The sequence below is a fragment of the Sinocyclocheilus anshuiensis genome, unplaced genomic scaffold (genome assembly GCF_001515605.1).
Source record: "Sinocyclocheilus anshuiensis isolate Anshui unplaced genomic scaffold, SAMN03320099.WGS_v1.1 scaffold1518, whole genome shotgun sequence".
NCBI lineage: Eukaryota > Metazoa > Chordata > Actinopteri > Cypriniformes > Cyprinidae > Sinocyclocheilus > Sinocyclocheilus anshuiensis.
This window is the reverse complement of record NW_015548194.1, coordinates 420,124-431,241: the sequence shown is the minus strand read 5'-3', so window position 1 is coordinate 431,241 and position 11,118 is coordinate 420,124. Positions and strand designations below refer to the sequence as shown.

The 11,118-nt window shown below is 39.0% G+C and overlaps 2 protein-coding genes across 2 annotated transcripts in view; one reads left to right on the top strand and one right to left on the bottom strand.

The window, feature by feature from the left end:
* LOC107653147 (trans-2-enoyl-CoA reductase, mitochondrial) overlaps positions 1-3,867 on the top strand; it is an 11,932-nt gene extending 8,065 nt beyond the window's left edge. The window contains exons 4-10 of the mRNA XM_016439791.1: positions 1,896-2,039; positions 2,131-2,233; positions 2,361-2,463; positions 2,543-2,616; positions 2,688-2,748; positions 2,883-2,955; positions 3,113-3,867. Coding sequence (XP_016295277.1) covers positions 1,896-2,039; positions 2,131-2,233; positions 2,361-2,463; positions 2,543-2,616; positions 2,688-2,748; positions 2,883-2,955; positions 3,113-3,273 — 719 coding nt within the window. The 3' untranslated portion in view covers positions 3,274-3,867. The remainder of the gene's footprint in view (positions 1-1,895; positions 2,040-2,130; positions 2,234-2,360; positions 2,464-2,542; positions 2,617-2,687; positions 2,749-2,882; positions 2,956-3,112) is intronic.
* A 3,061-nt stretch (positions 3,868-6,928) lies between these two features.
* LOC107653144 (rho GTPase-activating protein 18-like) overlaps positions 6,929-11,118 on the bottom strand; it is a 42,658-nt gene continuing 38,468 nt past the window's right edge. The window contains exons 12-15 of the mRNA XM_016439789.1: positions 10,205-10,351; positions 8,528-8,646; positions 8,283-8,338; positions 6,929-7,802 (exon numbers count right to left, since the gene is read on the bottom strand). Coding sequence (XP_016295275.1) covers positions 7,711-7,802; positions 8,283-8,338; positions 8,528-8,646; positions 10,205-10,351 — 414 coding nt within the window. The 3' untranslated portion in view covers positions 6,929-7,710. The remainder of the gene's footprint in view (positions 7,803-8,282; positions 8,339-8,527; positions 8,647-10,204; positions 10,352-11,118) is intronic.

Genomic DNA, 11,118 nt, shown 5'->3' with positions numbered 1-11,118 from the left:
GCCCAGTCCGATAGGTCTAACTCAATCTGACATAATGACATCATTATCACATGGCTGATTGGTTCTCTCTTAGCCAATGAACTCGCTGCTCAACATTCAAATATATGACTAGAGCTTGCCGTAGCAGTGCAGCTTGCTTCAGAAACTCTCCACCTTCCCCAGCTCCACCTGTATAGGTCTGCTACGAGGTGATTCATGTATGCTATATGGGGGTTATTTCATGTATGTTATATTTGCAGCAGCAATATTTCTTACATGCTCACAGCAGTATGTTGTGGATGTATTGGCAGTTGCAAGTCTCGGTACTTGCTCTGCCGCAGCAGCAGCATAGCAGGTCTATTCCGCCAAGACCAAATACATTAAAATTGTCATGTACATTACCATGCCAATCCCTCCGAGAGTTGTCATGACAGAACTACATTTCATGACAATAACAGTAATATTTTGAAAATTATGCGGGTTTTTGTGTAACGGCTGATGCCGTTTCACAAGTCCACAAGAACAGACAAGAACGATTATTGAGAAACGGCTATTGTCTGTGTGTATGTGTGTGAAAATATACAATTATAAAATACAGTGTTATTTTTTTTGTGTTTGCACTCTCGGATGTAAACAAGCCCAACACGCATGAACAGCATGGCGGAACGAGTGAAGGAGATGCTTCATTCCCCTTGTAACACACGCAAGTGACAATTCTAGTCAACCAATCAACGTTCTGCAGTGAGTTTAGCTCCACCCTTTTGGTACCTTTTGTTGTGCTAGGTACCCCAATGGAGGGGTACCAAAAAAGTGGTATGGTACGGTTCGCTATTTTGGTACCATTCACAACTTCTGACAATGGAAACGGAAATAATTGTGTACCGTACTGTACTGTACTGAACCATACCACTTGGTGGAAATGAGCCATTATACTCATACTAATGTTTTAGAGAATGTCTACACAATAACTAATTCCCTTACCTGCCCAACAAAGAAGCAACTTCGGCATCACTACTCTAAATCTTTTCACCTTCTGTATGCCGTACCCATGTTTAATAAGTGTGTTCCATTGTCTAATTTTCACTCTTTGCATCACCAAACTACACAATAGTAACAGCATATCAGCAGACATTATCATTTCAATATGAGGATATAGATTGAGGGGAACATAATTAAAACACTTCTTATAGTAAAACTGTCCTTAATTTACAAAGTAAAGACAACACATAATTTCTGTCATGAAAACTCTCTGAGACTTTAGCATGGTAATATACAGTGGGTACGGAAAGTATTCAGACCCCGGACCATGTGATATTTCAGTTTTTCTTTTATAATAAATCTGCAAAAATGTCAACGATTCTGTGTTTTTCTGTCAATATGGGGTGCTGTGTGTACATTAATGAGGAAAAAAATTAACTTAAATGATTTTAGCAAATGGCTGCAATATAACAAAGAGTGAAAAATTTAAGGGGGTCTGAATACTTTCCGTACCCACTGTACATGGTAATGTTAATGTGTTTGGTCTTGGCGGAATAGATCTGCTATGCTGCTGCTGTGGCAGAACAAGTACCAAGGTACTGCCAATACATCCACAGACATGCTGCTGTGAACATGTAAAAAATACTGCTGCTGCACATGTAGCATATATGAAATAACCCTATACATGAAATCATCCCGCAGCAGATCTATACAGGTGGAGCTGGGGAAGGTGGAGGCTTTCTGAAGTAGCCAAGTATTTGAATGTTAAACAGCAAGCTCAATGGCTGCTGATGCAACTAAAACCAATCGGCTGCACCATGTGAATAATCATGTTATTATATCAGATTGAGTTAGAACCTATCAGCCTGCGCCATCTAGAGTTTCATAACAGAACTTTGTATTTCATTTTAATGACTGTGCATTTGTGTGTGTGTCAGGTACATGGAGGACAGGTGCTGTGTGTGAAGAGGATGAGATCATCTCTGTTCCTAAAGATGTCTCTCTTCTGGGGGCCGCCACCATCTTCGTGAACCCCTGCACTGCGTACAGGATGCTGCATGACTTTCAAACACTCACCCCTGGTATGAAAACTCATGTAATGGTTTATTATTTCTATCTTACCAAATGTTATCCATGGCTATCAGTGGTTTGTTATGATCTGTGTGTCTGTAGGTTGTACAGTGATTCAGAACGCCTCTAACAGTGCAGTGGGACAGGCTGTTATTCAGATCGCTGCAGCACTGGGCCTGAAAACCATCAACATCATCAGAGACAGGTACAGAAGACCTTTGGAGCAAAGCAACAGGCAACAAATTCATTACAGACAAAGAAGTACTTTGTAATAATCCCATGTGGTACAAAGTCCCATATAATGGATCTCTCAAACTGTTTCTTGAACTCAGACCAAACCGTGCTGAGCTGATCGATGAGCTTCAGTCACTGGGAGCTGATTATGTGGTGACAGAAGAGGAAGTCATGTCAACAGGGCTTCATCGGGTCTTTGAGGTGGGGGATTCTACTCTTCTGCAACAAAATACATTTTCAGTGATTTCTACAGAATTGCGTAATCAGACATTTTTCTTAGGAGGTTCCCAAACCTAAACTGGGCTTGAACTGTGTAGGAGGCTTGAGCGGAGGACTTGTGTTCTCTAATCTTGAGTAAGTGTCTCACATATTGCAGTTTTACAGTAGTTTATAAGAAAATGAAAGAAAATCTTTTTTATCTTCAGTTATGGAGGCACAATGGTCACATACGGAGGGATGTCCAAAAGACCCCTCCAGATCCCAGCTGTGAGTTTATGATCTTCATGTACAGTATTTTATTTCCTTGTATGTACCAAAACAGTTTAACTTGTATTGAACCTTGAACATTCCTGTTTATAAAACAAACTTTGTAAACATTTATATTCTATTTCGTCATGCAGAAATCCTTTATATTCCACAATGTGACTCTGACGGGCTTCTGGCTGACGCAGTGGAAAAGAAAACACAGGGAAGGTAAACCAACAAACACAATACTAAGAGCTACTGAAAGTCAAATAAAGGGTTGAATGAATATGACGAAACTGTAAGAACATGGTAGTTTCACATCTTGATGTCTTGAGTCGACACTCATGTATGTTATGTCTCTTGTGCTTGACCTCTCTCTCTGCAGATAAAGCCCAGCTGAAGGCCATGTTGAATGCTGTGTGTGACCTCATGAGAGGCGGACAGCTGTCTGCGCCACACTGCATCCAGACACCATTTCACCAGTACACACACGCGTTACAAGCCACTGTGCAATCACACTGCCGCAAACACGTTCTTATCATGTAGAAAACAACAACGGCATGTTCTTCCGATCCTCTGCAGAAACATATTGGACATCATGAACAAATGTCTACAACTAAACATGCTTGTTCATATTATTGACACAATACAAGGAACTGTAACACTTTAAATGCAAGTGGTTTTACCAGGTCCGTACATGCACAATTAAATCCTCTACCTCCTCCCAAAATAACAGACAGTTTCAATTACATTACACAAGCATATATTAAAAATGATCAAGTTTAGGGCAAATACGCACATTTTATTTATACATAATTTTAAAGTTACATCGCTTCAACTGTTATGCTTTTGGCCTGATTTGTTAGCAGTATTACAGAACAATCTGCATGATTCTTGTTTGCATGAATGTAATGGCTGTCTGTAGGTCAGTGCAGGGCATTTGGAAAACAGCACATGTCCGAACTGCTGTAAACTCCTAGTGTATTTCATTGTTTTTATCAATTTAAAAGGGTCTGTGTGGGGTTTAGGGTTTATTAAATTACATATTTTCCATATCAATTTGTCTTTCTGAGTGTTTACTGTTTGGTGTCATTATTAAAACCTGTCCTTCATCTTTCAAACGTGTCTTGTGTTCGAGGATGTGTTGTGTATTGACATTAGAATGTATACTAAATATACTTCACATCAAGCTTAATTTACTGTTACATTTTTCAAACATCACTGTCTCAACTACACAGCACAGATGTTATGCACGGAACATCAAGCTAGTTTAATTGTATCAGAGTTAAGATGTAAATTGAATTGCTTAAAGGAATATTTCAACCCAAAATGAAAATGTGCTTAAAATATACATACCCTAAGGCCATCCAAGATGTAGATGAGTTTGTTTCTTCATCAGATTTGGAGAAATGTAGCATTGCATCAGTGTCTCAGCAATGGATGCTCTGCAGTGAATGGGTGCCGTCAGAATGAGAGTCCAAACAGCTGATAAAAACATCACAATAATCCACACCAGTCCATCAATTAGCATCTTGTGAAGAATGAAAGATTATTTGTTCTTAACTGATCAGCTATATATCAGCTATATCTAATGTAAAGTAGCAAATCATATACTGATAATATGCAATAATGCCACGGTCTCTGGAAGGGGTTTGGATAAGTGATATTTACATTCTCTGTGGTTGAATGAGCAGTCTGGTGGTGATGACTTCTTCCGCTGGTTGTGCTGGTGGAAACTGTCAACTGGGGAAAAGAGCAGGAATCTGCTTCAACAGCCTTGAACATGAAGCGCTGTAGGATGCTGATCTCCTGGAGCACCAAAGGGTCCTAAAATCTGGAACAAGTAAATGTGGCCCTGGAGTCGGTGCAGAAGGTCCTTGGTCTGGAACATGCAGACGAAAGTAGCTTGAAGTGAAGGTTTGCTCACCGAAGCTGAACCTTGTTGCAAATGTCTGTATGTCTTCTGCCTTTCTGGGCTAGAGACTCAGAACTTGGTCAATCCGCTTCGTCTCTCTAGGATGGAGACTCTGGACATGCTGCATCTGTTGTTTTCTCTCTGGACGAAGATTGTGAATGCAGTTTATCTCTTTCCTCACAGGCTGGAGGCTCAGAACGTGGTCTGTTGACATCTGTTCCTCATGGGCCAGAGACTCTGAATGTATCTGCTATTGTCTCCTACCATGCAGGTCGGAGACTCAGGACATTGAATGTATCTGTTAATGTCTCTCTCCTTACAGGCCGGAGACTCAGAACGGTGTATCTGCTCTTGTCTCTCTGGACGAGACTCAGAACGTTGGTGTTTCTGTTACCGTCTCATCTATTACAGTCTCTGACAATGTTACGAACGCATTAAGTCCAAACATGATGGAGAAAGATTGAACTGTCATGCATGCATTCATTTGTCCATTAACAGCTGAGTTTGTGTAAGATGTTGCGCTGCACATCGCTGTCACTGAGAATACATATTTCTCTGAATAATTATAAAAAGGGTGTTTAAAAAAAAAAAAAAAAAACCAGTTATGAATGGATTTGGATGGATCTCTCTTTGTTTCACTCACTGCTGCTGCATCAGGAGGTCCTAAGGAATTTTTATGGTGGTCACAAGCCAAAACCTTAGGGATCAGTCTCTAGGTGGGTGAAGGGCAGAAACTGCATTTTGACCAATGAGAAGTCCTGTCCTTCCCGGGCTTGGTACCAGAGGTCTGTCTTCTTACCCTCTAAGAGGTGTCTGGCTGTTGTCCTAGCATTTGTCCTGGTTTGATTATGCTAGTCCACCCAGATCCAATCAAAATGTAGAAAACCTTTGCCAATTATTGTGCTCAGATAGGGGCCCCCGCCATAAACTGGGTCCTGGAATGTGCTGTTCACTACAATGTATTCTGCTTTCCAGTACCCTGGCATAGGCTTTACCCAAGTAAAGTGCGAGATATATCAATATTTGGAACACACCCTCTTGGTCTCCTGTTTTTAAAGGAAAACCATCACACCCATCTGCCAATTGCCAGCCGCTTTCCCTGAATCCCTGTTGAGCCGGCGTGTTGACCAAGACAGCCCAACTACATTCAGGGCCTTCAGCATCTCAGGGCAAGAACTTCAACCCTGCCTCTTCTTGTGAAGGCATGTTCTTCAGGTTCATAAGATCCTCAAACCTTTCCTTCCAACTCCAGACTCCATCGCTGGGTGGACCAGCCCAAGCCATATGATGATTTGCCAGAACATTCTTGAGGCCAACCAAAAGTCTTCCTCCATGGCTTCTCTGAGCTCCTCTCATATGTGATCCTGTCTGTGAAAATCCAGGGTAAAGTCTATTCCTCAAAGCCTCGTTTTCATCCACGTTACATTCCACACGGCGTCTAACCTGTCACAGGTTAACCAGTCCAGAAAGCCTTTCAGGAACACTGTAAATGAGTAAAGACTAAAACGATTCTCATTCTCTAAACTGCACAGTTTCACTGACAATCAGGCCAGTGAATAAAATCCAGTGGACGGAGATGAAGAATTACAAATTTATTTACAAAAACATTTAGTGGTTATTTTAGAAGCATTAAAACATACAGCAGCAGTCATTTTCCGCCATATTCACAGTTTTCCAGCACAATAAAAGCATGACATCAGATGTAGCAGTAAAAAATAAAAATCACAGTTCAAAACTACTCTGCATCGTTGCAAATAAAATCAGACACGGTCAGTTTAAGTGCCAAGTGCTTCCCTCCATTGAAGTACTTTATGAGGTCTGAGATCTAACTTGATTCCAGTTGTTTCGGTCACGAATCCTTTAGATATACAATATCATCTGACTTACATTATTATCTCCAACATGAAAAAAAAAGTACATCCAAGATCCCTGGGAGCGACTGAACATGTAAAAGAGTGCAAACGTTTACTGGCAGTGATGGCTAATGTATCATGTGACTGATTTAAAGCAGAGATTGCTACAATACTAAGAGATCACTCGCATGTCATCAAATGTTTAAGGAAGAAACGTATGAAACGTAGGTGTACCTCAGTACTTCACTTGTCTGAGACAATATTTGCATGCAATATATATAATTTAAATATGAATGAGATTTGTGGATGGGTGCATCTCATAAAATCTATAAAGAACGTATCTGGGTCATGTTTTACCCCAAAAGAAAAATTAACAAGTTAATTAACGAGCAAATTTTTTATATATATATATAAATTACACAGACACAAAATATATATATATATATATATATATAAAAATGTGCATTGTAACAATTTTCACGATAATTAAGCATATCCCCAGGTCCTTATTGCCTTAATACAAAAGACTGCTTACTGCAATGATAAAAACACAAAATATTACTGAAATCGTGAAGTATTTCACTCCTTCAACCACAGTGAGAACGTAATGAGAATGAGAATTTAAAAAAGAACCCAAAAGAACAACTCCAGATGCCTGATGAGATTTTTTGGGTGTTACAATAATAAGAATTTAGAGTGGAAACGTATTGAATTATGATGAAAATTTTACAATGCAAAAGTCTTAAAAACAGGCAACATTTTCTTGCAAAATACAGTTTATTTCTTCTTCTAGGATGAAATGTGACCTGGAGATTTTTTGTGAAATTTTTGAGAAAACTTTGTAAATTAGTCTCTGATTTTTTACTAATCAAACAACCTATCCTTCACAAGCGATTAAAATGTGCCAAAGTGCCAAACCAGACTAAATCACCACGGACACTATGAGCTTTTTTGGTTTCTACTATAAAGGATGTTCATACAACTGCTGCTCAAGAATCTACTGAAAACCATATTTGTGTTTGACGTGTGCGATTTGTTTGGTTTGAGCAGTGGCAGAGGACGGGCTGAATGCATGTCAGAGGAGGTGAACTATATACAGATCGCTCGTGTTAGGCTCTGAATCCTGCTGCTTTCCCTTTAATGGTCTGTTTGTGGTGGACTGTAAGGCGCGTGGCATGATGGGGTGATTGGCATGTCTTGTTGTGGGAGGCCCAGTCAGTGCTGGACAGATTTAATGACCCACTCTGCACTGGGGTTGAGCTCCAGGACAGCTTTGATGTACGTCTCTTCATCCAGACATCTCTCCTCTAGACAAACACACCAACACACACACAACAGCATTCCGATTCAAAAATCTACTTAAGAAGTTAAGAATGTTGAGGATAAATTCTAAGTTTGTATTTTCTGATTGTATTTTCGGTTTCATAAATCCGGCTGCTGGTTTTAAATTGCACATCACATGGCGACTTTCTAGCAAAACTATCAAGGCACAAGACTTTTGAGGCACAAAAATCCCTAAAAAATCTAACTGAAATGTATTAATATTACCACGAGCTGCATAGATCACAAACATGCTACATAAAGCCTATATGCAAACTACAGTCTGAGCCTTTGACATCAACAACCAAAGATTTGGGAAGTGTTTCTCCTCCCTTAAATGTCAATGCATCTAATTGCCCCCTAAGTTGAAGATCAATTTATTTTACTATCCTAACTATACATGGTTTGTATGATGAGTGACTTTTTTTGTGTGGCTGTAATTAATGTGATGCTTATTAGACACTCACTGATGTTTCCTCCCATCTCATAGAGACACAGATCTTCTCTTTTCACAGACAGAGACCTGTGACACAACACACAGTCAAACTCACTGAGCACAACATTTCACAGTCACCACTAGAAAATATAACACTTTGCCCCTAAAACAATAGACTACAACTCTGGATATACATCCATTAGAGCCCGCGAGTCACTAGTGGTCTCACACTTGTCAAACACATCCTATGATGTGCTTATTCGAGTTTTTGCTCACCTCTCTTGACTGAGGAAGCGCGTCAGAACATCGGAGGCCTTTAAATCCTCCGTCAGCTGTATGGCCATGGACACCATCGAGAACTGAGGAGCCTGGACCCTTATGAAGCCTCCTTCAGCCTGAACACACACAGCAAACACACCATAAACACACACACACACCTCCACACTACAGCCAAACATGGGACACGTATGCAAACATATGCAAAGAAAAATCTACATTTTTAAAGGAACAGTTTGTTGAACTTGACAAAATATTTTTAAAAAATTTAAAAAAAAGTTTGCATATATGTTTATTGATGAGTATCATATTTCCATCCATCCATCAGGCTTTTATGGTTCATATAGTCTGATACAGTGAGAATATGGAGATAAAAACAGCTCAGTTTTGTTCAGAGAACCAAACTTTGTTGCAGATTCTGGTATTTATATGATGAACTGCTTGTAATGAGATCTTGAACAGTGTAGCAGATACTTGTATAAAATTACATAAATATCAGTCGTCACTCTATATCTCCAATAATGTGTGTTAGTAAGATGAGATTGAATTGATCCAAACATATAATGCAATGCAATCCAGTGATGATTGAGAGATGAACAAATAAGCGCTCCTCAAAAGATCCTGATGATCAGATTTGAGACGCACTGATTTTTCTAAAAGCTGCTTCAGTCCAGTAAGTGTTCATCTGGAAATATGGCTGCAGTTATTCTGACGTTTACTTGATCAAAACCAGTAAAGATCTGACAGCAGAAAGACACGTGAAGCTCCAGCTGAAGCTGGACGCTTGTATAATTACACTAAAAGAGCTTTGACTAGATAAAAAAAAAAATGACAGAAGGCATGGAGTAGATTGTGTGAAACGGGTTTAACAGTCAAGTTTTAATCATATTGATCATTATTTAAACTTGCATATCAAATATGTGAACCTGGAGCACAAAACCAGTCATAAGGGTCAATTTTTCAAAATTGAGATGTATGCATCATCTGAAAGCTGAATAAACTATCTTTCCATTGATGTGCTTTTTCAGAAAATCTGGAATCTGAGGATGCAAAAAAATCTAAATATTGAGAAAATCATCTTTAAAGTTGTCCAAATTAAGTTCTTAGCAATGCATATTACTAATCAAAAATTAGGTTTTGATATATTTATGGTAGGAAATTTACAAAATATCTTCATGGAACATGATCTTTACATAATATCCTAATGATTTTTGGCATTAAAGAAAAATCTATAATTTTGACCCATACAATGTATTGTTGGCTATTGCTGCAAATATACCCCAGCGACTTAAGACTGCTTTTGTGCTCCAGGGTCACAAATAATACAGCAGGCTTTACAGGGTTAAAATACAAATCAAGTGTCTGTATCCACAGGATCTTTTCTGTGTGTAGAAATAACCCCCTCTGAGAGCCTTATATCTGTCCATTCAGTTCTCTCACACTGCATCGCTTGCAGCAGATGAAGGACAAACTGACTGACAGTCACTGCATGCAGTCACTCAGTCTGTCCACTAGGTGTAAGAGAGGAGGCTGCTCACATTCTCAAACTCTGATCATTCAGCTGACACTGACACACACACAACTGTAATGTCTATGATGTCTGATTATATTTCCCGTTTAGATTTGATCCGTCCTTCAGCTCCGTGTACTGCTCTGTGTTTGTGTAACTCCTCTCACCTCAGTGTTTTTCTCCTGTTTGTCAGAGGCTCTCTCGCGGTCGTATGCCATCTTCTTCAGTAGTTTTTTAACCACTCGGTCTCGGTTCATCTTCCGCTGGTTCTCCATGTTGTGTTTGCGCACCTGATTCAGGACGAACTTGGGAATCTGAGACACAATAAAAGATTCATTTGAGCATCTCGATCTTCACATACGATGAGCCATGCTAGTCAGGCAACTCTTCTCTATATATTTTACAGCATCACAGCAGTACAGTAGTGATTTCACAGAAAACAAACTAACTGAAGTATTAAAAAATAATGATTTTATTAATCAAGGATGCATTATATTGATCAGAAGTGATAGTAAATACATTTATAATGTTGCAAAAGATTTAAAGTAAATGTTGTTCTTTTGAACTTTCTATTCATCAAAGAATCCTGAAAAATAAAATGCATCACAGTTTCCACAAAAATAACTGTTTTCAACATTGATAATAATCAGAAATGTTTCTTGAGCAGCAAATCAGCATATTAGAATGATTTCTGAAGATCATGCGACACTGAAGACTGGAGTAATGATGCTGAAAATACAGCTGCGCATCACAGAAATACATCACAGTTTAACAGATATTCACATAGACAACAGCTGTTTTAAATTAAAATAATATTTCACAATATTTATTGTATTTATGATAAAATAAATGCAGCCAATCCCAAACTTTTAAAGAGTATTGCAGCTTTCTGTTGATCTGTAGTGCACCGTCAGATATGAGATTCTGTTACAGCAAAACCGTTAAAGGGGTCATAGGATGCCCAATTTCCACAAGTTGATATGATTCTTTAGGGTCTTAATGAAAAGTCTGTAACATAGTTTGGTTAAAATTTCTCAATGGTAGTGTAAAAAACACCTTTTTTACCCTGTCAAAAACAGCT